We start from the raw sequence: 26,233 nt of genomic DNA, 5'->3' as shown, positions 1-26,233 counted from the left end.
ATTGCTAATTTCTGACGGGAGTGGGTGGGATGGGGATCGTCGCAGATCTGCTGAATTCCTTAGGGGAGGAATCAGATCTGCTTTACGGAGAGGCAGGGGCGAAACCCGTTTGCGGACCTAATCCAAAATAGGGAGAAAGATCACCGTGTCTCGGGGCTTTACAGGTCTCTAGCCTTTGGAGAGCCTCTTAAAAGTCTCTCCTGGTGAGGAAGTCTCCTGCTCTGGGTTTCAGCATGAGACCCTGGCATGATCTCCTTTGGAGGGAGGGCTGGGCCCGGGAGACAGTGTCGCTGCCGCATGCTTCCAAACGTTGTCCTTAGCCATTGCCTTTCCCCAGGCTGTGGGGTGGGACAGGGTGGCTGAGGGGCGCTCCTGAGATTCCCCTCCCCTGGAGAGGGGAGGCTGGGGTGGGAGAGGGAGTTGTAGGTATTTGTCTCTCAGGACACAGTTCTTGATCATCTTGATTTGGAGAGAGCGACACAGCGTCCCCTCATCCCAAACTGTCCCAGCCGCTGGGCGACTGCAGCGCCTGCTGCTAACCTCTCCCTCCGGGGGCAGGAATTGTCCGCTGCGCCTTTAACGGGCGTCGTTACACCGGCGGCGGAGCTGCAGGAAGCTCGTGGTGCCCTGGCGGCTGCTCCCCTCCGGCTCCCGGCGCTGCAGCCTGAACCCCGGGAGAGGTGCCGCTAGAGGCAGCCGAAGGAAACAAATGTGGCCAAGGAGCGCAAGACGCCTCGTCTCCCTGTGCGCTAGGAGAGCTCCGGCGGCGAGCCGCTAGGGCGCAGCGGGCGTGGAGAGCGGCGGCCTCGGGCAGGTGCGGGACTCGGGGGACTCCGCGGCAGGAACCGAGGCGCCCGGGGAGATGGCGAAAGCCTCACGCCCAGGTGAGCTGCCCGGGGGGCGGGTTCGGCCGAGCGGGGAGGCGCAGCTCAGGCAGGTGGGGGGCAAGGAAACACCAAACTCCGGGAATGTCTGGCTGCAGCGGGAGGCTCCAGCGCCGGGGCGCTCTGTGCGCCCGAGCGCATGGGGTCCCTGCCCCACTGCGGCGCAGCGTGCGCGGTCTGCATGCTGGGGTCCCCCAGCCGCGTGGGGAGGGCACTAGGGGCCGGGGTCTGTGACTCGGGGGCAGCGCTCCTGCTCGGACTGGCGCTTGTGGCTGGGGATGGTTTGGGTACATGTCTCCATGGTGCGAGCTCCTTGTTAGTTCGCCAGATGGTGGGCTCGCTTGAGGGGAGCTTGTGTTTTCTCCTCTGCAGCGGGCGTTTGAATGGATCGCCTTTCTCCCGGCTGTGGGGTGGGTGGCGGCAGCTGCGTGTCCAGTTTCTCCATTGCACGTCTCCAAATTGCGGTGCTCGGCCATTTGGTTCCCAGCCGTGGTTTTGCTGGAGTCAGGGCTCCAGGCACAGTTTTTTATTGCACGACTGGCTCCCTTTGTAGCACGCACTCCCCCCCCCCCCTCCGGTTTTGCCTTGTCATATTGCCCCACTAGGACAAAAATCTCTTGCAAGTCACGCAGTGTTAACTTGCATGGTTTCTGGTAGCGTGCACCTTCTCCTGGGATCTAGCCAGCCATTACTTCCACATGCAGCTAGCCTGGTCATCCTCTCGTATACATAGAGCTATGAAGCCCTTTTCCAAGGTGCAAAGACAAACACAAACTTTTCCATGAATGGAAACGCCGCTTAATTTGCTCCTCTTTTTCCCAGCTAAGTTTATTTAGGCTCCCAGGAGGCTGTTTCCTCTTGATCGGTGCCTGTAGTATTTAGCTGAAAGCATCGCATGTGGTTTTCATTCATCTTTACACTTCATTGTTGAAAATCTTGAGCACGGATTCTTTTTTTTGTTTTTTGGGGTTGGGGGAGAATCTGAGAGCGAGTGCAAGAACCAACAGCTATATCGCTTGAGATCCTATTTTTATTGTAGACCGGCGTCCTAAATGATTTCTGCTCCACCATGACTTCCTTTATTTTATACCCCTTCACTGAAAAGGGGGAAAGAGTGAACGAACTAGAAAGTAGAAGCAGCTTTTTGAAATGGGTTTTTAAGAGATCTGGAGGGAAACCCTGCTTTCTGAGAATAATACCACTTGATACAGTTTTATCATCAGTGAAACTGGTGCTTCTCCCCAAGTAGACTTACAAAGCTAACCCATTTGTTCAGAAAAGGCACTTGCAGGACAAAGTGCTGATTCCTTATCTGCCGAGAGGCAAAGGGAAGGGGCTGGTGTTGTGTGTGTTTTGGTTTTTGTCCATCTTGTAAATTTCATTTTTCTTCTCCCACCCTCCCATTGGATGTGATTACACATCTAATAGGTTTAGAAACATGCATGTACCACTAGATTGTGTTGCAGGGAGGGGTTTAGGAATGCTCCACTAGATATCAGCTGCTGAAAATGAGTTGGGAAAGATCACTGAATTGAGAAAAGGCAGGTGGTGCAATGCACTTGATCATATGTATGGGCGAGTGATGCTGCCTTCTAGTGGTTTGCCAGCAGAGATGATAAGGAACCTATTAGGGTTACCAGGAAAAGGAGATTTCTTCTAGCTCCTGTGGAGAGGCCTGTGTGTTTGGAGGCAAAAGGCCTGACTTCACTTGGACTAAAAACCTGGCTTGCAGCAATGTCTGTGTGTGCCAGACTTGTCTGGTATTTGTGACCACTGTTGTCTGCAGATGGATTCGCTACAGAGGGGAGGACACCTTTCTCCATCTCCGATTGAAAAGGGACACTGTCGTGTTGATAAACACAAGCAAATGTCTTTAGCTTGGAGGAGACACATCACATTGGGCAGATGCAAACTGATGGCAGCCCTTGAGAAATGGTGCCCTTGAAACAGAGAACAGTAATAATCAACCAAAAGCAAACCTGCTATTAAACAAAACAAACTTTTTAAACCCAAAGGAAATAATTGTTTAAAAGAGTGGGAAAAAAATCCAGTTGACCTTCTCGTACGTTGATTTGCATTTCTTTCCCCTTGCACAATGAAAATCGGGAAAGTCTTTCACTGGTGTTTGGGCTGCATGCACTGCAGGGATTTGCTTATTTGTTTAAACTCAGCTAGGTTTGGACAGCATTTTAAAAGATTATAAATGAAGGATACGTTTTTATTGATCTCGGAGTTTAAACAAAATATAACTTTTATGCCAGATTTAAGAGGCCGGTGCCCCCCTTTTTTTTATTTTAAAGAGGCATTTAAAAATGAATAACCGATCCATAGGGACTGTACCAGAGCTACCTGTGAGAGGAGTAATGGAAATGAGCTACATTTTTAGAAATCTTACTGAGCCTATCGGTATGAACTGGAATTATGCAAATATACCAAAATGTGTGTGTGACTTGCTTGTACTTTACCTGCATGGCAATCACTGTTTCCTGGTGTCAAGCCATCTCAGATCTGAGACTTCATTGCAAACACATGGGAAATGACCTTTCCAAGGCCACTGCTTTCAATTCCTAGCATGGTAGGGGTTCAGGTCCACCCACTCATGCATTTGATCAGAATATCAACTTACATGTGAGATCATGATGGGAGGGAGAATGCGTTTTGGAGGGGCAGACTCAGTCTGTTGCTTGCCTAGGCTGCATCAGTAAAAGGTGTGATTTGATTTTTGTTTTTAATTGATCTGGAGTTCTGAGCTAGGGGTGGGTCCTTCAGATTTTGAGCAATTGGAGTAAGGCCCTAATCCTGCAAATACTCAGGCATATGTCTCCACTGGGGCATGTGCTTAAGCATGTGCAGATTGGAGCCTATGATTTTCAGGACGAGGGCCTGTGACTGCAGATAGCCCAACAGCAATTGCGGCATACTACCTGTTGTCTTCCCTTTCTACGTCACTTTACAACATGCTGCAGTGACTCCAATGTTAGTGCCTACCCAGAAAGCCAAATACTTTGTTGTGAATGCTGGATGCTTTAGAGATGGCGCAGACAGCCCATCCACAGCTGCTGAATCTTCTCTAACCTTTTCATATCGTATGAATTTGGGGAGAGAGTCGGAGGAGGCGTGGTGCTGGCTGAGAGGATGGTGAAATTAACTCTACTGTTGGGGAGTCACTGTCTAAGGATTCAAGAAGTAGATCTAGGACATCTGCCACATTTGAAAGAAACCATGGAAAAGTTCAGTCTGTGATTTACAGCTTAGATTGTTGTCTCTCTACTCCCGCCCACCCCCGTGCTGCTAGTCAGTGACACCATAGGGTGCAAGAGCAAAAATGTCAATTGTTGCTTAAAATAGTAGCTCAAAGGCAGATGTGGCTGTTTTTGTTTTCTATACTTGTTCAGCAAATGTATGCTGGCCTGTTTACACCATCTGCTGCAAAATTGCCAGTTGAAGGAAGTATGGTAGATAACCAGGGACGTGTCATTGTTGAAATGCTATTAGAGGGAAAACATTGGGCCCAATGGGAAAAGACTGTCATAGCTCAAAATACTGAGACTGGTGGTGGTGGTGGTGAGGAACAGCTGCATCTTGCACTCTTTTGAGCCCTAGGTAGTGTGTTGTCACCATCCCTCTATATCGGTGGTTCTCAACCAGGGGTACATCAATTCATCTAGATATTTGCTTAGTGTTACGACAGGCTACATAAAGAACACTGGCAAAATCCGTACAAACTAAAATTTCATATAGACATTGACTTGTTTTGTTCTGCTCTATATACTGAAATATAAGTACAATATTTTATATTCTCATTGGTTTATTTCATAATTACATGGTAAAAATGAGAGAGCACGCAATTTTTCAGTAATCGCGTGCTGTGACACTTGTATGTTATGTCTGATTTTTGTAAGTAAGTAGTTTAAGTGAGGTGGAACTTGGGGGTATGCAAGACAAATCAGACTCCTGAAAGGGGTCCAGTAGTCTGGAAAGGTTGAGAGCCACTGCTTTACATGGTAGCCCTTCTGGCTGAGTCTGACCATCTTAATTTGTCTTATGCTCTCTACTGCCTTTGAAAGAGCCAACCATACTCTTGGCTTCAGCAGCAGTGTGCTCCCCTGGTTCTCATCTTAGATGACTTTCTTCAGATACTGCTGCTGCTCCTCCTCCTCTTCAGTTCCCCTTCCCAATCTGATGGCTGTCAAGGCTTGGTCCTTGATTTTCTTAATCTACTCCCTTGGCTTCAACATCTACTTCTGTCCAGAAGATGGTTCCAAAGTCAACTCCTGTCCCTGACATCTCCTCCTATGTCTCTATCCCCTGATGTCTCCGTTGCATGTCCCAAGGCTTTTTTGAGCTCAGTCTTTCAAAAATGGGACTCATTGCCTTTGCCATAACCCCCTCCCCTCTGGTTTTCTCTCTCTCATTGCTGACAACTCTGCTAGTCTTCTGGACTTGGTGTCCTCTTTGACTCTTCCCTCTTCCCTTCTTCTCCCATCTCCCCCAATATCCAGTTTCTCTCTCCAAACACTACCTCAGTATCCCCCAAACCCACGCTTCTGTCTTTACATCACACCTCACCCCCTTGTCTGGACCGTGACCATCTCTTGGCTGGATTACTGTAACTTCCTTCCCGGTTTTCCCTATCTGCCATGCCTATGGTTCACATCCTTTTCTGTCATTGTGGCCATGTCATGTCCTCCTCTAATCACCTCCCTGAATTTGTCAGTCACTGTGTTGCATGCAGGCTCCTTGTCCTAACTTTTAAATCCTTTCGAGATATTGCACAATGGATCCTTTCTGGCTTCCTCCCCTTTCCCCATTCAGCCTTGCCTCACTGCTTCTTTTGTCTCTTTCATACACTTGGCTTCTTGTCCTTCATTCTGTTGCCTGCTATGCTAGGAACGTTCTCCCACCTCTTGTCTGCCAAGCTCCCACTCCCTCTTGTCCTCTTTAAATTCCTTCTTTGTAAACCCCTACTTCCAGGAGATGCTTCTTTCCTTTTGTCCTCCCTTCACCCTTTTATGAACCACTGATGTTTGACTTGCCCCCCGCCCCAACCTGCAAATCACTGCCCGTGGGCACACCTCTGATTTCAGTGAGGTGTAGCAATTGGCTTCTGTGCAGTGTATTGCAAGATTGGGACCTTGGACTGTAGGGTTAGAGAGCTGTGCTGACTTACATCAGCTGAGGGACTGGCTTGCAAGAGGTATTTTATACAGTGCCTCGTATGATGGGGTCCTAGTGCATGATCGGCGATCCTGGGTGCTACTGAAATAATATGTTCCGTGTCCCTCCTGAAGTGATCGCTCTGTTTGCGAAGTGCCGCGCAAATTTACAGTGCAACATGTACCAATAATGCCCATTGGAAATGAATTCCTCTTGTCACCTAGTCCTCAAAGTAAATGAGGCTACTAGTTAGCACTGTTATGGCACAAAACACGGAGAGATGACATATGACTAGGCAGCCAATGATGAATAAAGTAGGGGAAGAATCTGATGCAAATTTAAAGCCACCTAGTATAATAGACTGATCCACTGATTTTTTTTTCCTTCCTGTGATGCTCAATGGATGATTAATCACTTTATGATGATGTCTTCATATGCAGTAATCTCAGGCGTTGACAGACATCCCAATTTGACCAGTTAAGAGGTAAGAGAGTGCAAGAGGAAAGCCCTGTCCCATTTTAGAGGGGCAGCTGAAATGCAGGCTTGCCTACAGGAGCGCACGTGGGTGAGAGGGCCAGGAATTGAACCCAGGAGTCCTAGTGCCCCATCCCCTGCTCCTAACCGATCACGCTCTGTTACCATAAGGAGAAGCCCCAGCAACTTGAGCCAGATGCTGCCTTGGAGTAATGACTAATATTTTTAAATGGGTCGTGTGAATTTCGTACTTGACCACAGAGTCAGATCTTCGAGCCACTGCCCAAGCTTCCCCATGCTTGTGGGCTGAAATTCTGATCCGTCTGTCCCTCCCAAAGGAAGCAAGGAGATAATTCGGTCACCGGGTCCATTTTAATCTTTGGCTTCTATCTGCAGAGACTGCCACCAAGATAACCAGTTGTGATTGCTTTTTGTGATGTGGGCATCTGTCTGGTGGGAACTCATTTTGAAGCAATCTGTTTTTCATTCCTAACTCCAGAAGCCTGGGAACGAGTCATTACTAGTAGATGACCCCCTTGATGAGAAGCAGAAAAGAGTAAACGACTGTTTTGAACCAAATCTGTTCTTCAGTTAATTTTCTCTTGCTCATGTAGTGTACCAAGTCCAGCTGCTCAGTACCACTCACTGTTCTTTCCAGGTCGATCCTGCTCTCAATGGCAAATCTCCACTGACTTCAGAAGTGGGGGGAATCAAGTCTGTGATGGGATCTATGGGTCCCACTCTCAACCAGGGCAGGGAGCAGAGCAGTACTGGGTGAGGGAGGTGCTGCCCCGCAAGGCATCCCCCCAGTGGAGGAACAGATTAAAAAGAAGCTGGTAGCCCAGGAGAAAGGCCAGTGAGCTGCATGTGGCACCAGGAAGCCAGGCTGAGAGCTATGCCAGGAAGGGCAACAGCTTTGTGAAGTCTGCTCTAGTAGCAAGGACTTGTATCCTCCCCCCTGCCTCCCAGCCACCTTTGGGAGTTGAATCTAAGACAGTAACTGCTCCCCAAACTGAGGCACTTCAGACTGGTGGGAAATGATCCAGGGGAAACGTAACTTGGATGGATGCTGTGATATATGCCTCAGGCTTGGGTTTGGGACCCGGTGGAGTGGGTGGTCCCTGATTCCCCTACCTTGCCACCCTGCTTCTTTGTAGTGACCAGTCTCTGGGGGAGCAATCGGAGCATGAGGGGATGATTTGAGGCCACAGGCAGGGCCCCCTATGGGATGACTAGGCCAGCTAGTCACCAGACTTTCCTGCTACAAAGCCCTAGTCAAGGATATTGTCCGTCACTGTGGAACCTTAATCTTGAGCAGAGCAGAAAGCAACTGCTGTTGGAACTGTTTTTTATCTAGCCCAGGGGTGGCCAACCTGAGCCTGAGAAGGAGCCAGAATTTACCAATGTACATTGCCAAAGAGCCACCGTAATACATCAGCTGTCCCCACACACACACTGCTCCCAGCACCTCCCGCCCGCTGATCAGCACCTCCCTCTCTCTCACCACACCTCCCGAACAACTGTTTCGTGGCATGCAGGAGGCTCTTGGAGGGGAGGGAGAGGGGTGAGGACATAGCAGGCTCCGGGGAGGGGACGAGAAGGGGTGGAGTGGGGGTAGGGCCTGTGGCAGAGCCAGGGGTTGAGCAGTGAGCACCCCCCGGCACACTGGAAAGTTGGGGCCTGTAGCTCCAGCCCCGGAGTCGGTGCCTATACAACGAGCCGCATATTAACTTCTGAAGAGCCGCATGTGGCTCTGGAGCCACAGGTTGGCCACCCCTGAGCCGGTTGGATCAGACTTTCCAAAGAGCTCCTGGCCAGACTTTCAGATGCTCAGCAGTCAGCACCCAGAGATGGAGCCAGATTTTTCCAGAGAGCTCAGCTCCCAATGAAACCCTGAAATAAAGGCCAGATTTTCAGAAGCACTTAGAACTCAGTAGTTCCCACTGTGATACTCAACGCCAGACTTTCTTGCCCAACGTGCTGGAGTCTTTTGAAAGTCTGGCTGCTTACTCTGGAGCCTAAATATAGGAGCTGTGCTCTTCAGAAAATTCTGGTCCTGAAGACTATTCCCTCCCCTTCTCTCACTAACGTAACTGTAGAATGGTTTATGACTTCAGTTCAGTCCTCCCTCTGGGGCTGAGAGCTGCAACCAGGGGAAGGTCTGCGGCTGGCTTAGTAAAGATGAGCTATGCCTGTCCCCTGCTTGGTGCACAGAGCACCTCAGCTGATTTATTGCTTAGCAGCTAAAAACTGAATCAAATGTCTCTGAGCTGTACAAGACCTTGAGGGTATTTTTGACAGCAAATAAAACTGTTAGTTCAACGTATCTTATAATTAGTTCCCTCGTGCTCTCCGCAGTGTAGTAGATCTTTAATTACTTAAAAGGAAAAGCTGCCGATACAATATTAAAAACATATTGCAGTGTGTCTGAGCAACCCACAGTATACTTTTGTGGTAGCTTAAGCGCAGCCCTGTGCTAGATGAAGTTCACGGGAATACTTGGGCCCTCTGAGCTGATATGCCTTCACTAGAAATGCGCAGGGGTACAGGTGCGGCATTACAGCTGTGCCACTGTAGTGCTTCAGTGTAGACACTTACTGTAGCGATGGGTTGGATTCTCCTGTCGCTGTAGTTAATCCACCTCCCAGAGAGGTGGTAGCTAGGTCAGTGGAAGAATTCTTCTGGTGACCTAGCTGCGTCCACACCAGTGGTTACGCTTGACTAAGTTGGTCGGGGTGTGGATTTTTTTTCCCCCCACATGCCTGAGTGATGTAGCTGGGTCAACCTAACTTTTAAGTGTTGACATGTTTTAAAAACATACATACATTTGTTTTATTGCTTTCATCACAATGTTAGATCAGAGAGATTCTCAAATGAGAAATAAATCCTAACTCCTTAGGTTCGTACGGTGCCACCATTATGGCTCTTGGCCTTGTGACTGGGAGTTGGGAGATCTGGGTTCGAACCCCATCTCTGCCACAGATTTCATTGTGTGACCTTGGGCAAGTCTTGTAAATCCTTATCCTTCAATAAGGTCTGTGTGGTTGGGTCCCACATTGCTGCACTTAAATCAGTAGGTCTACCTGCATGCAGCTCTTTGCAGGACTGAGGCCTTAATCTCGCTCTGTCTGAGTTCCCCATCTGCAAAAAGGGGAGAGAATATTATCTTTTCCCTTTGCTTTAGTTAAGCTTTTTGGGGCAGTGACTGTCTCTTACTATATGTTTGTATGGTGCCTACCCCAATGGGGGTCTTGTTCTCAGCTGGGGCATCCCAACTGTAAAGATATATTTTAAAGTGACTATTTAGTATTTATACATGTAATTTGCCAAATTACAAAGAAGGCACTGGAAAATAACAATGTGTAACTTTGGCCTCTAGTAAGATTTAGTAGCATAGTTGCTATGCTGTGTGGCTGGGGGCTCCCGGGCCCCTTTAAATTGGCTGGGGCCTGCAGGCAGGCTGGGGGATGCTCTGGGAGAGGCGTGTGGGGGCAGCAGGCAGGGCCGGGGGAGAGACCTGGCCCCGAACATTGGTGGAACCAGGCACCTGGGCCCTGAATATTCCTGTAGTACAGGCACCATGGGCCCATATAACTCGCCACCCCTGTAAGGAAGTGTTATTTACTCCTTCTCATAACACAAGAACTAGGGGTCAGCAAATGAAATTAATAAGCAGCAAGTTTAAAACAAACAAAAGGAAGTATTTTTTTTTCACACAGCGCACTGTCAACCTGTGGAACTCCTTGCCAGAGTATGTTGTGAAGGCCAAGACTATAACAGGGTTTAAAAAAAGAACTGGATAAGTTCATGGAGGATAGGTCTATAAATGGCTATTAACCAGGATGAACAGGGATGGTGTCCCTAGCCTCTGTTTGCCAGAAGTTGGGAATGGGTGACAGGATGGATCACTTGATGATTATCTGTTCTGTTCATTCCCCCTGGGGCATCTGGCATTGGCCACTGTCAGAAGACAGGATACTGGGCTAGATGGATCTTTGGTCTGAGCCAGTACGGCCGTTCTTATGTTCTAACTGCAAAGGTCACTGCTTTCACCCAAGTCTGTTTCCAAACGAAAAAGCAATTTGCTCTTCTTCTTTTTTTTTTTTTTTTATAGTGGAAAAACTCTCCTGAATTCAAATTGATCATAGTTTTGTTTGAAATTCTAACCAGGGGAAAGGCTTTAATTAGTGCAATGGCATCTATTTTCAGTTAATTTCTACTGAGACTAATTCATGCTCTTCAATAATTCTATTCTGAACACGGTGGTGTTTTCGGTAGCTTTGGGAACATTGTCAGTTGTTGTATCTCCATTATCTAGCTTGGTAAAGAAGTAATGTGCCTCACTGCATTTTCTATAATCATCTCTGTGTGATCCAGTTCTGCAAACACAACTAAGCATAGGGTTTAGTACTGATCTCAAGCCCCTGGAAGTCCATGCAAGTCCCTCTGTTGACTTCAATGCATGTTAAATATGCTTAACCATGCCTCAGGGCAGGGGGCTGGACTAGATGACCTCTCAAGGTCCCACCCAGCCCTACATTTCGATGATTTTAAATCAAGCCATTGGGTAGTTCCACTGTAGTAAGCCTTATGTTCGGTAAGATGTGCAGTTTTCCCCCTAAATGTGTAAATCCTCTTTTAAGTCATTCCCAAGGCAAGCATAGAATACAAAATAAATGGTAGTGAAAATACGGTGTTCCTTGCACTTCTGTTATGTCAACCCTCATTTCACTTGCACGATGCTGCTGTAACACACAAGCATGATGTCAGTTGTTTGAGTAACTCCACTGGAAATAGCGATTTTGGTAGGAGTTTTTTCAGCTGGGCAGGTAGCATCACAGGAGATCTAAAAAGGTTCCACAGCATCTCAATGGCAGAATAAGAGCCTGTGCAGGAACATCAGCACTGCTATTTTTAGTGCCATAGTGTGAGCCTGCATCAGTTGACCTGCGCTCTGAGATGTGCTGCTGTGGGTTTTTCTTTATTTGCTTTGTAGATGTATCTTGGTTCCCAGCTTTGAGCTCTACCCCATGCTCTTGTCCCAATTTTTTTTTCTGTCATTGTATAAGCCAGCCATTTATCTTACACAAATCTGGTGGGCAAAATACAATTTGTGTTAAGGTACATGAGCACCTCGTATTCCAACAAGCCAATGCATGTGACAGAAGCATGTGCCTCTTAAAGAGAAATGCAAAGATGTGTGTGTAAAGCTTTAACACTTTAGACACCTGTAGGTCTTTCCTACTACATCAAGCGATTTGCCACAGACATTTCCTTAAGACCTTGTCTTAAAACACCCAATGATGCCTTTTTGAGGTGTATTTCAGCCTCCAGTTTGGAGACTGGTGATTGAGAGGGGATGCTTATAGGAGAATTTGATTGAGGTCAAATAACTTGGATTAAGAACAGAAACCTTGCTAGCAAATGATGATTCCCAGCTTTCTACCCATCCATCTCAAAGTGCTTTACAAAGGAGCGCAAGTATCATCCCCATTTTATAAATGGGGAAAACCAAGGCACGGAGAGGTGAAATGACTCCTCCCACTCCAGTGGCAAAGCTAGAAACAGAACCCATGTTTGCGTCCCAGTCCAGTGCTCCATTCACTAGGCAACATTGCCTCCCCAGGTAAACATTCTTCCTGTTTTGCAGGAATTTTTGTGTGTACCAAACACAAACCTAATACCGCCTCAGATTTCTTCTTCTTCTTTTTAAAGGTGAGGTTCCGTCATTTCTCTCCTCTGTTTGTTCTAGTTGGAAGGTAATAGCTTACCTGAGGGGAATGAATTTCATCACTTGAATTAATTTACATCATAAACAAGCTTGCTGCATAACAAGTAACTTATTAAACCAGTATTTCTAGGTGTCATTAGCTAAGACAGTATAGTTCTTGAATAACAATAGCGTTCCATAGTAAATTAGGGCCCTTCAGCGTTAGTGTGGAGGTGTGTGTTTGGGGTCAGGTTTTTTGTGGGTGGGCGGGGGGTTGTTTTTAAATTGTGGAGAAAATTGGTTTAATGAAAATGCAGAAATAGCACTGCAGCAGGTGCATTGTTTATTGCCTGAAGGTGACTATTTTCTTTTCTTTTAGGAAAACTTGAGCAGAAGTGGTTCTGTTATTTGTGCACAACTTGAAGTAAGGGGGAACATGTCTGATGTTCCAACTGACTTCAGGGGAAGGGCTTGATCTCTAAGGTACTTGGTGACTTTCACAGCCTCAATCCTTGTCCCCTCCCACCAAAACAAAACCCTGTGTTTTTTGGGGTTTCTGTTTCCTTAATCCAGAGCAATTTGGCACATTGGACGTGTGCTGATAGGACTGTCATATATTTATTTATTTATTTTTTAAAATGTATGTGTGTACTTGATTTCACAACTTTAATGTCGCATTGTTATTAAATGCCAGTTTTTTTAATGTTAGTTAAAAGAGAAAGAAACTGAACTGATGTCCATTGACGCCGTCTATCTAGCATCCCATGCTTCCCTGCCAACGTGCCTCAGCCGTGACCTGGAGAAACCAGATAAAACGCTGCTCTGTAACACAAGTTGCAGCTTCCATTCATGTGGGTGGGTGGCACTCCATTTTTGTGATTTGTAACCGAGAGCAGAACATGGCCTGCTAGTTTGTGGAACAAAGGGGAGTTTAGTCTACACGGACCATTCCAGTCCTCATCTGCTGACGCTGGCTGGGACGTGGACAACCGTGGTGGTAACTTTTGTGGGGTTAATACACTCAAGATCTGGGCTGACACCGCTAACTTATTTCATATAAGCAGTTAGGTGAGAGTTATTTATGGCCCCCAAATATCTGGGATGAAACTTAGCCCTCGTGTAAGTTCTGTTTGACAGCAACAGCAGAGTTGTGTTTAATTACACCAGGCCTGACTTTGAGGGACTGGATTCCAATAGTGACCTGCTAGTAGGGTGACCAGATGTCCCATTTTTAAAGGGACAGTCCTGGTTTTGGGGACTTTTTCTTATATAGGCGCCTATTACCCCCCTACCCCTGTCCTGTTTTTTCACAGTTGCTATCTTGTAACCCTACCTGCTGGCAGGTGTGGATCGAGATCTTCAACAGTCCTCTGCCAGCCAGTGCCTTAGAAGGAGAGAGACATATATGATGATAATGCTACAAGAATTGTTTTTTTGAGTATGAGAAGGAGATATTCAGATGTTGAGCCAAAAAATTATGGGCCTCCACTGAATGCAGTGCATTGGGATGAATGGAATCTATTACCTGACCCAACTGCAGGGTGCAACAGTATTTTCCCAGGGACAAGACAAGAAGATTGGAACTGGCTCAGTGTCTCCTTGAGCCATGTTAAGCCATTTCACTGCAAGTGAGTCATGAGAGAATGCAACTGGCTGTGTATGGTGCTCTGCCTTATGGTTCTAGATTATAGACTTCAGCTGTGAACTTAAACATCTTAATGCTAAGGAAATTAAAGTCTAGTACAGGTAAATTGCTTAATGAGCTTATTATACACTAGAATCTTACTTTAACACTGTTCAGGAATGACTTTCTTTTTAATTACCAGTTTATGCTAGGAGAGCCATGAAGTGTGTGTTTTGGGGAGGGAGGGAGCAACATGATGAATTAGTACACTTAGTAATTACTTTACAATTCTGAAAGACACCTGTTTTCATGAATGCTGCTCATTGTTATATTTCCTGGTTGCATTGCTTCAGAAAACACAGCAACAAGTAAATCAGATACCTTGTATAATACACTGATTATTATACAGGTCATCCATCCTATGACATTCTGGGGTGCAATTCAAACCAGTGAGGGGCTGTCACCCCTGCGATAGTGGGTGCCTCGCAATGCCTTGCGGTTGTAGTTCCCACCTGGCTGCTCACAAACAGCCTGCCAGCAGGCAGGTCACATCCTGAATGTCTGCGTATAGCTGCAACCTTGGTTCAGCAACTCTGACCCGAGCAGCCCCCACCAGTCACACCCTGGCCTCCACCAGCCTTGGTTACTGCTGGCAGTCTGACCCCAACACCTTCCCAATCTTGAATTTTCTCCCCCAAAATGTGTGCTGTACTGTCCAGCCCTCTCCTGGACAGTTCAGATATTTCAGGTGTGTGGTCCATGTAATGGAACAATATACAACAAATTGTTTCTTTTAAAGGAGATACCACACAACCCCATTTGACCACAACATTGGCTTATCTTTGATTAAAGACACAAAATAACTTTATTTAACAAAAGAAGATAGCTGTACTCACTTAATATCCTATTAAGGCATTAAAGTCAGAAATGGTTACCTGAAAAATCAAGATAAAATGCTTCCTAGTACTGAACTTAACAAACTAGACTTGGTTCAAGGTGAAATTCTTACCATGGGTTTTCAGCAGCATTGCTGACCATGTTTCAGGTCAGGATCTGCTCCTAAAGTCTAACAGCTGTTTCTTTTGTCAAGAAAGATGGGTGGGAGAGATGCCTTGAGGTGTTTTTTTTGCCCCTCACTTGTATAGTTCAGTCACACTTTGAAAAGTATCTTCCTGAGCATGACTCTTAGTTAAAGTTCTTTCCAGCTGAGAGTAAGGGGACCTGGAGTCTGGTGGAGGCAGGAGGCCTTGTGCTGTTTCTTTTCACCTGGGTATGCTGAAATGCAGATATATTTTTAAATCTTCTCTCTTCCCCCCTCTTGCTGTCTGAGAACTCTGTTTATATCTTATATGCAAATTGAAGTAAACACACAGCCCTTTAAGACAGGTGTTTTGACCTATCTAATTGGGGTTACTTGAGTTGGACATGTGCTTTTCACATCAAAGGGGGGGATTTCATAACTTTATACATAACGTTGCTACATACATTTCACCATACTACTATTGACCAGTGAGTTATTAGTTTTCCAATGATATCTCACAAGGTGTATTTTGCACAAAGATCATTACAATAGTATGTAGGGTGTGAATACAGGGGTGCATTCAGTCACACATCCCTTGTGTTGTAAATTGTGATCTTGTTTCAGTAGTAACAAGAATAAAACAGTCTAGGAAGGGAATGCCCCATCTCTCCCTTCTATAATTCTGTTAAAAGGTTTCACAATATCTGAGATGATGATGATGATATCCAACCTCTTGCCATAGAATTTGTGAAGAGCTCAAGTATCATATTTTTCAGGAGCAGTGTAAGCTGAGAGGAGAGAGAACTTCCTTTCTAGCTTTAATTAGCGGATACAGCATCCTTGTCCAACCACTTTACTCTTGATCTCTTGCAACCTCTAATCAACAGGGCCAAGTTTATCTGTAACTACATGATCTGCACCAGGAATACAGGTCGTATCTTCCCCCTGCAACCATGAGCCATCTTACATCATTAAGAACTAGGGACCTCTTCCAGCGTTTTGAATCAAACCTCTTCTAGAGGGCCCCTGTTATGCAGGCCTTGCTCTCGTGAATCGCCTTCTCTCGTCAGTGTGTTTGTGTGTGCGTGTGTGTGTTTGTGATATTACTACTTTATTATTGCTATCACAGCAACACTTTGAGGTCCTAACTGAGAACTGTGAATGCGCCTATTAAGAGACAGTACCTGCTGTGCAATCTAAATAAACAAGATAGACCAAGGTAGGGAGAAAGGCAGCTTTATTATCTCAGTCTTATGGATGGGGAACTGAGGCACAGAGAGACTGTGCTATGTCTACACTATGGTTTACGTCAGCATAATTTATGTTGCTCGGCAGTGTGAATAAATCACCCTCCTGAGTGACATAAGTTACACTGACATAGTACTGTCCACACCGTTGCTTATGTTGGAGAGAGAGCTTCTCCTGCTGACATGGCTACCACCACTCGCAGGGGATGGAGTAGTTTAGGCCCGTCGGCTTCAAGTGGCTACATTAGAGACCGGGCCGGCTCCAGGCACCAGCTTGCCAAGCAGGTGCTTGGGGCAGCCACTCCGGAGAGGGGCAGCACGTCCAGCTATTCGGCGGCAATTCGGTGGATGGTCCCTCACTCCCGCTCGGAGTGAAGGACCTCCTGCCGAATTGCTGCCACAGATCGCGATCGCGGCCTTTTTTTTGCACTGCTTGGGGCGGCAAAAACCCTGGATCCGGCCCTGATTAGAGAGCTTTACAGTGGCACAGCTGCTAAGCTCTCTAATGTAGCTGTAGCCTGAGTCACTTGCACAAGGTCACCCAGAGTCTGACAGAGCTTGGAACTGAATACAGGTGTCCTGACCAGTCCAGTGCCTTAACCACAAAACCATCCTTCTCTCAAACCGGAGTCAGGAGGACTGGTGATATAATAAGGTTTTGCAGGATTAAGTTAATAAATTTGGCAAATATTTTGCAGAAAAATCCTTTTTGTTTTTTGTTTTTGTTTTAAAATAGCTTTTGTTGGGAGAGGGAAGCATAATACCAACCAATGAGTCCAGGATTGGACAAATATTTGCTGCTTGTAATTGTGACAATAACTCTATCTTAGGCCTGGTAAACACTTAAAAATTAGGCTGACCAAGTTACATCACTCAGGGCTGTTAAAAATCTTGTGCCATAGTTAGGTGGACCTAATCCCCTGGTGAAGACACAGCTAGGTTGATGGAAGGATTTTCCTGTTGACCTGTCTATCGCCTCTTGGAGAGGCGAATTTACTACAGCAATGGGAAAACCCCTTTTGCTGATGTAGGAAACATCTATGCTATGGCACCACAGCAGGGGTCAGCAACCTTTCAGAAGTAGTGTGCCGAGTCTTCATTTATTCACTCTAATTTAAGGTTTCGTGTGCCAGTAATACATTTTAACGTTTTTAGAAGGTCTCTTTCTATAAGTCTATAATATAGAACTAAACTGTTGTATGTAAAGTAAATAAGGTTTTTAAAATGTTTAAGAAGCTTCATTTAAAATTAAATTTAAAATGCAGGGGCCCCCGGACCAGTGGCCAGGACCCGGGCAATGTGAGTGCCACTGAAAATCAGCTGGTGCATCTGCTTGGCCTACCCCTGCACTACAGCGACACAGTTGGAGCAGTGCTTGTAGTGTAGATGTAGCCTGAGAACTACAAACTAAATTAGACCACTGGATTTTCTTTGTAGCTGGATGAGATGGATAATAAAATTTTAGAAGTACATTTAAATGCTGGGGGACAGGGGGGAATCGTCGTCCTACATTGCTAGTTTAAAATCCTGAATGACATGGTTCATTCATGCTATGTTCAGAAGGAGGAAAACTGAAAATAAACAAGAATTTTAGCTATATTTCACATGCATCATAGCTTTACCCTAAGAACTCCATTAATTTACTATATGAACACTATTATCCAACATATGTAAAGCGAAATAACCTTGCTTGATTCCTGAATGAGTTGTGTTTGTGCACAGATGTGACAATGGGAGTGGCAAAGTGGAGGTAAAAACTGGACTTGCATAAAGGAAATCGAGAGTGTGCTATTGGAAAATAGCATTTTAACGTTAACAGTAGGAAGAGTATGCAGTAGAATCCTAATCCAGCAGCAGCCACGCACGCTTGTGTTTCCGTTTTGAAGTGACAAGTGAAATTTTGTTAGCGGAAGAAAATAGCTGACTGTAATCTTGATTATCATAAAATATTTTAAAGGGCAAGGAAAAGTGCATAAATATAGTTTGAATGGAGCCCCTCTCTTGCAAATCCATACAAAACAACATAAGGAAAACCTGACATCCGTATTTAACATTTTCCCTTCAAAACACTGGAATAGGTAGAGAGAATTTTGTCACTTAAAATTTGGTTTCTGTGTAGTTAGCTGCTTAAATCTAAGGCCACAAATCTGTCTCTCCTATACAAAGGAGAATTAGCCAGGAGACAGGTATATTCGGCTGCAGTAGATTCCATTAGCTGAGCGTCAGTAGGAAATTTTAATTCTGGCTTGTTTCACTAAAACGATCCACATTACAATTCTCTCCAAATAATTTCCTTCTTGCAACTTGGCTTGTGTGTAGATCTTGCTGAGTTCTGAAAATCAAGCCTTGTCAAGACTGAGAACTGCAGCTTACTGTATTTGAGGTTTGTAGAAAGTATATTAGTTCATTATTTTTAGTTGTCTAAAAAGACTAGATGTAAGGAGACAGGGACATCGTTAAAGCTGAAATTCTAGTCCTAGCTTTATTTATTCTCATCCTTGAATTCTTGATTTCATATCCGTAATGTTGCATTAACACCAGTGTTTTGGGAGGCATGTCAGATTGTCAATAGAAAAGCCAAACTTTGAGGGCCTGATATAAAGCTCATAAAAGTGAGTAGGAAGACTCCAGTTAACTTAGACAGGCTCTGTTTGTGGGTTTTTTTGTTTTGTTTTGTCTTGTTTTGTTTTTTTTTTTTGGCTTGGCCACTGAGGGGAAGAAGGGGGTAATGGGAAAAACATTTTCTGTCATGGTCAGCAAAATGGCTCAGACCGCTCCTGCTCCTAGTACTTCTAAATTCATAAAGCTGATTTGTTTTGAATTTTTAAAATAATAAATAATACCTAGCTCTTCTAGCACTTTTCATCCATCGATCACAAAGTGCTTTACAAAGGAGGTGTGAGTATCATCATTGTGATGTCATCCAAGAATTTGTAAATTAACTTTTGGTTGAAATGTTGCATTTTTGTTTCAGACGGATAAGCACAACATAGTCCTTGCGTTATCCCACGCAGGGTTGGTCTGCATTGCAGAAGGATGTGTGACTGGAGCATGTGTAGACCTGCTCAATCTAGTTTTGATCTACCAAGCTCATAACAATAGCAACGAAGTCATGGCAGCATGGGCAGTAGGATGCCCTGGGTATGCACTCATGGTGATAGCTTGTGCTGCCACGCTTCACAACTATCGTTGTTCGAGCAAGCTTGCTCAAAGCTAGCTGTGGCATGTCTACACGTGTTGCAATCATATTTTGATTGCAATGTAGACGTACCCTATGACGCTTTTTGTCCCCAGAATCTCCAAAGTAGGGTGTTCTCATAGCTCTACAAACAGGTGGATGTGGAGCAGATGAAGTACATTTGAAAAAAGCATATATTAAGTCCATGCTGAGTCTGGTACACGTACTTCTGATTGCTAAAAGGAAGGCATGCATCTATCTGTTTGCTTATTTTAATGTATACGGAGATTTCATGGGCTGCTTGGTTGATTTTAATAGTTTCTACTCATGTTAATGAATTTTGTCAGCTTTCCTTGAGAATTGTATTAAATTTTCAAGCCTTTGGTATCTGTCATACCTGATAGATGATTTTCGACCCTATTGGATTCAATAATTGATTCACCGAACAGTTAATTGTATTCAACTGAGAGAACAGGGCTGACTCTATCAAAATTCTATTGACTGAGTTACTTTTGCATGATAAAATAAACGTTCATTGGCGAAGAAAATAAATATTTGCGTTCTGCATGGTAAAAGTTTTGTGCTGTAGCAAAAACACTGCATGAGAGCTAGATTCTCAGCTGGTGTAAATCAGTGTGGTTGAATAGAGTTATACTGATTTACAACAACTGAGGACCTGCTCCTAAGAATTGAAACGAAAATGTAGCTTAACTCTGGGTGAACTTACTTAAAAGTCAAACACTACTATTTAATTCGTGAAAGATTAAAGTGCTGGTGAGAGCCAGTGGAACTATAACCTTCACTGTTCCAAGCAATATATGGTAAAACAGCCCCCTTTATGTTACTGTCTATGCAGGAAGCAGAGCTGATGCATAATGCAACAGACTGAGAAATAACAAGTAATAACAGGGCTGAAGAGGAACTGTGTGTCACTCAAAAGCTTGTCTCTTTCACCAATGGAAGTTCAACCGGTAAAAGAGATTACCTCGCCCACCTTGTGTCAAATATTTTGAAGGTCCAGAGGAGCTGTGATGGAAGGAAGGTGATCTGCCACCAGATGGGCAATGGTGTAGCAGATGAAGGTGCAGGGAAGAGATTACCATAAATGCAAGTATAGAACTTTCATAGGCACCATGGATGCAGGCATCCAATAATTAATAAAAAAAAAAAAAAAAAAAGTCAGACCTAGAAAGTTATTGATTCAGTGGTAGACAGATAGCAAGTTCACTTTTGATTTGGTTAAATACCGGCACTGGTCAAGTTTTCTTAGACTGCTCTCCTGAGCTGTTTTTAGCTGGCTATTGTACATAGGTTTTAGAGGCTTTTATTTTCCTTACATTCAACAATACGTGACATTAAAAAAAATAATCATTCCTTTTTGAATCCCTGTTGTGCAATTAGCAGCTATTCAAAAGCATTTGGGAAAATACAAGGCTGAATTGATGAGAGGCGGAAGACACCTATAGATCAGCTCAAATTTTCATAAGTAATTAGTTATTTTGGGTGTCTCAATTACTAGACACACTAAGAGGCCTGTTATTTCCCCCACTCCGGAGGGTGTATGCTTCGTGGTTTCTTAAGATTGGGGCCTTTCAAAGCATCTCAAAACTGGCTCCAACTATTGTGAAACCTGAAGCCAGTAGTCTCTCTTGAAAATCTTTGGGATGTAAAGAATACTTTGAAAATAGAGTTACTGTGAAGAAAGAATGATGCATACATCTGAAAGAGGGATTTTTGTTTTTCCACACATTTCAAATCTAGAGGAGTCGGAAAGCTGATAATCTGCATTTGCCAAAGCTACACTAATTTGATCTGTGAACTTTTTTCATATTTCATAATTTTTTTTTTTTTGTCATTGCCTCTCTGCATTCAGCCTATTCCACCAGCACTAAACTTTATTGGTTTCTAGTTCCTAGATTTTTGGACCAAATTCAACCATAACTGATAGTTCTGACCTCTTACTCCTGGCCTGAATATGTGTGTGTGCGTGTGCGTGCGCGGGGGTGGGGGGGGGAAGGGGCCCGCAGTGGTGGTTGTGTTGTGTGTTTTTTTTTTTTTTTTTTTTTTAACAACACTATGGGCTCATCTTATATTGCTCTCACCCATTGCTTCCAACAGATGTTGATTTGTCAGGTTCCATTATATCCCTTCTCTCTCCTTTTCTTTTTATAACTGGAAAGCAAAGGATGGCTGTACTCTTCTTGTATCTGTTCTCCAAGGCTGTGGTTACAGAGGTCTATAAATATACCTCATAAGATATGATTGAAGCCAGTATGTTTTTTATATTATAATTCTCAACATAGTCCTGTACAATAAGAAAGTAATGCAATGTGATAATGGAAACTGAACACTTTACATGTTTGGAAGGTTGTGAGGACTAAATTAGCAAAAGTACCCCTTCAATCTTCAAAGTGGCTTTTGTGATGCAGAAGCACACAATGCTAAAATAAATTGAATTTTCAACGATCTAGAGAGAACCCTTGAACAGAATTTGATCATCAATGGCACGAAGTCAAATCCTCTCTCTCTCTCTCTCTCTCTCACACACACACACACACACACACACACACACACACACACACACACACACACACACACACACACACACACACTGGAGCTATCTTCACAACAAAAGAAAGGTTTGGGTTATGGCCTTTGGTGAGATACAAATTAATCTAGCAAGCATAGGAAGCAAACATTAAGCTTCTGGCACCAGTCGAGAAACGTGGGGTGGGGCGGGGCGGAGAATAGCTAAACATTTGCTCATATCTGCTTATTTCCTCCCCAAACCCAAAAGGTTTATCCCATTAACCCTGTTAGATTGCCCAGTATGAAGTCAAACCCAAGAAATAATTGGTGTTTTCTTTATTCACCAAACTTCTCAAGGTGCAACCTTCATCAGAAACTTTCAAATAGTCATAAATCTTTAAATGAACATGTATCCACATGGTTTAGTCAATTACAAAATGAAAGAAGCTAAAAGTAATTCCCAATGCTACACATGCCTTTGAGCCCCTCCCCCTAGCTGTGTTTTGTGGTTTGTACAAACACGTTTTCCTATCTGTTCCTATTTCAGTGCCCTGCAGCTGAGGGAGAGACTTACACAAACAGGGGAAATTGACTACAGAGGGAGAAACTGACTAGACACATAGTATATCAAAAGCACAAAAGTTTGGGGGGGGGGCGGAATCTCTAAATCTTTCTGTTCTGATGAATGTAGTTCTTTCTTGTAAGAATAAATGTACTGATATATCTGGGTGCTTAATTTTTACCTAACGATGTTAAACTGACACACAATTTTCAGGCCATTTTCTTCCCTGCAAGCTGGCTAACACGCTCCTACCATTAGTGCTGTCTACAAGTGGAACTCTAACTTACTTAGTGAAAGGAAATAAGTTTGGTCGGTTTTTTTTTTTTTTGGGGGTTGTTTGCAAGCTTGATTCGTCCAGGGACATGTAAAAACTTGTGCTGAAGTTCCTCCCGAAGTTGCTTTAGATCAAATATGCAAGGAATGTCAAACAGCTTAAGGGCTTGATTCAGCAGAAGGTTGAACCAGTTTCACAATGTGACTGCTCCCTGCTAGGTGATGGGACTTGCCTGGCTCCCAAGCTGTGGAAATTGATGGAGCCAGCGTTGGGTGAGGATTGGGAATATGCTGCTGATGAATAGCCCTTGCCCTCAACTTGAATGTTCTTTATTTTTCTGACACAATCCTACTCCCACTGATGTAAATGGAGCATTTTGCTGTTGACTTAAATGGCATCAAGATGAAGGGGGGGAATGAATGTGTTTTCATCTGCCTAGACTTCTATTATTAAACCCTTCTCTTCAGGGGTGCATAACAAACCACGGGAAACTTGCCACAGGTCGAACCTTGGTAAACAAATGTCAAGTCCAAAGGCTGCTTGTTTTGCCAAATCTCAGAATAATCTTCACGGCTGCAACAACATTCATGTTGCATCTTTCAAAGTGCTGTACAAAACCTCACTCATTTAAAAGCACCATTTCCACTGTTCACACATGAAAAGCACAATTGCAATGTGCTGGAGGAAGTGGTGTGGGACTGTGTGGGCAGGTACTGCAGCTCTGTGGAGTGTATTGCAGAAAGCCTAGGTGTATTGTAGAAAGTAGGATAGGTTTTGCACTATAGTGACTTGTTTTTCAATATTAATCAGCTTGTGTATTATTTAGGTTACAGCTTTGGCTTCACTCAAATGCTGGTTGTCTTATGGATGAATTAGAAAGGAAAGATAGTTTTGGAGTTATGCCCCAAACATGGGAAATCTGGGTTGTTTCTGGCTCTGCCAACATACTTCCTGTGTGATCTAAGGCAAGCCACTTAATCTGTCTGTGCCTCATTTCCCCGTCTGTACAATGGGGATAACACTTCCCTACTGTGATGGGATGTTGGCCCCGCAGTGGCCTCTAGGGCTTAATAGAGCCCTAGGGAGGCTGAGCAGGAGGCAGCCAATTAACAAGGGGCTGAGATGAGCAGCCAATCAGGGCCCAGCAGGCCCCTATAAGAAGAGCTGTAGGGCAGAGCCAAGTCAGTTACTCCCTGGAGCTCAAGGAGGGAGCAGTGGGTGCCTGGCAGGCAGAAGGAAGCTAGTACCCTGGACAGAGCAGTGCTGCTAGGAAGGAGCGGGGGAGCTAGAGAGAACTCCTGGCTGTCTGCTGGGATTTGCAGGCTGAGGCTCTGAGGTAAGGGCAAAGTAGGAAAGTGGCCCAAAGAGAGGTACTGAGGACTTAGAGGGGACTGCAACACCCGCCTCCAGAAGCGGGGAGCACAGATCATGACATAGCCAGAGGGCAGTGTGATGAAGAGGATGCTGCAGGCCTTGGAGTGATGTGAGTCCAAGAGCAGAAATTATAGTGGGTGAGGCACCATCGGGAGAGGGCATACTGACCTGTAGAGCTAATCCCCAAGATGGCCAGCAGGCGGCGCCAGCATGGTGAATGGAGCCACGTCACACCTGTCTTCACAGGCGTGCTGTGAGGCTAAATACATCAGATTGTGAGGCTCTCAAATACTGCAGTAATGGGGGGCCATACAGGTACCTCAGACAGAGTTGGGATGTTCCTTTGGAACTCTTGCTTCCTTGCGCTGCAAGAGTCCAGATTTCACTGCCAGGTCACGCTGCAATACTCACATTTTTTCCAAACTATTCCTGGGAGGGGGATAGATGGATGGGATGACTTGGAGTGGGACAGCTGGGTGGGAGGTCTGTCTGTCTTTAACACTGATGGGTTTTTGTGTCTGGCCTACTTCTCTCAACCCAATGTTACTGCATGCTTTAAATGAGTACCAATAAACTGCACCAGTAGTTCCTTTTCATATTTTCAGTAAGGCCCATCATGGGAGCCTTAAACCAATGTGCAATCTCTGCTTACCTGAAACCTTTTCAGGTTTCTTATTAACTGTTAGGGAATGAAAGCCTCAGTCTGGTCAGTATGTATGTCGGGGGAGCTTAAATGTAATATGACTCCAACATAGAAACAAATGGAAAGAGACTTGGGGTAAAACGTCCAAAAGCTCCTAAATCCTGTTGACTTTTGATAGGACTAAGGCTCTTAAGTCACTTAAGAGCTTTTGAAAATTGTACCCTGGAGCTCCAAAGCCGAACTAGATCAGCCCTTACCATCCTTCATCTGTTTGCACCCCAAGGCATACATGTGGTGTGATCGAATGAGTTCTGAAGCTGTTTCCCCTGGGAGAGTGATCCTTTTGAAATAACAGACACCGTTGACTCTAGAAAAGCATTGGGAGCTGACAATCTATTACATGGCAGGTCTGTTCTCAAACTTTATTCCTTCCTCTCGCTCCGACTCCGATTAACACGACCAGAGGCAGAGAAGCCCCGTCATGTTGAAGTGCATCTCTTTTGGCTGCACTTCTTGTGCTGATTCCTGGCTGACAGCAGCCTCCTGCGCTAGCTCATGTTTCAAACAGTGTGAGGTTGAGAAAAGATCCTTTTGTAGTCAGTATATAGCGTGAGTGATGGATGAGGTATGCAGGTAACTAAGGTGTGGCCTTCCAAATAGGCTTGAGCTAGGAAAGACTATTGATGCTTCGTTGAGAATGCTTGCTATTGAATTCTTCCTTTCTTGATGCTTTACTGTTGACTGGTGCTGTCTGTTGGGTGACTTGAGCTCTTGTTTCCCATTCTTTCCCTGCCTGTTTGAGAACTGCCACGTATGCAGTGTATTTGTAGCTGTGTCGGTTCCAGGATATTAGAGCAACAAAGTGGGTGAGGTAATTCTTCTATCTGTGCCACCAACAGAAGCTGGTCCAACAAAAGAGATTACCTCACCCACCTTGTCTCTCGGAGAAGTTTCATGTCTGTTTTCAAGTCAGGGTTGTGTGTGTACGCACGCACTGGCACATAAATGTAACAATTCTAAATCCAGTGATCAGCCTACTAAACTTTGAAGACCATAACTATGCAATGCTTAAAAACACTCATGGGTTGGCTTCCTGGGAAAGCTGATACCAGCCCTCTTATTGACTGCATCAGCAGTTGGCTCAGTCTGGCTTTTCTTAGGCCTCAGGAAACTAGCTCACAGGTGGCAAGGAGGGAAGCTTAGCACAGGTATAACCATAATCGCTCTGACATTAGCATTAAATTATGCCATTAGCATAGACACTCCATACTGGTTAATGTGATGTTTATCATTAAGCATGCCCCTAGGCTGAAGTGATGCAATATAGCACGCTTCAGGAAGCAAAGGGACATGGATGTGTATTTAGATGGGAGTACTGAAGTGATTTAAGTTTCATACTAAATACTGAACTGTAGCATATCAATGTTGTAGCGCTGGCCACCATCTATTTAGCTGTAGAGAGATCCTACAATCTGAAATTTGGTTCCTGAATAGTGACAGGCTATGTCACACTTCCAGTATCTCATGCTTCTGGGGAACTCTGCTTTGAAAGACAG

The 26,233-nt window shown here is 44.8% G+C and overlaps 1 protein-coding gene across 1 annotated transcript in view; it reads left to right on the top strand.

Annotated features, from left to right (window-relative positions):
• The first annotated feature begins 428 nt into the window (after nucleotides 1-428).
• The window catches only part of PITPNM3 (PITPNM family member 3), a 366,258-nt gene continuing 340,453 nt past the window's right edge, over nucleotides 429-26,233 (top strand). Inside the window, exon 1 of the mRNA XM_034752560.1 lies at nucleotides 429-884. Within this exon, the coding sequence (XP_034608451.1) occupies nucleotides 863-884 (22 nt within the window). The 5' untranslated portion in view covers nucleotides 429-862. The remainder of the gene's footprint in view (nucleotides 885-26,233) is intronic.

This window comes from Trachemys scripta, chromosome 18 (genome assembly GCF_013100865.1).
Source record: "Trachemys scripta elegans isolate TJP31775 chromosome 18, CAS_Tse_1.0, whole genome shotgun sequence".
In the NCBI taxonomy this organism is placed as follows: Eukaryota; Metazoa; Chordata; order Testudines; family Emydidae; genus Trachemys; species Trachemys scripta.
The sequence above is the reverse complement of the archived record's forward strand: the minus strand, read 5'-3'. Positions and strand labels throughout refer to the sequence as shown.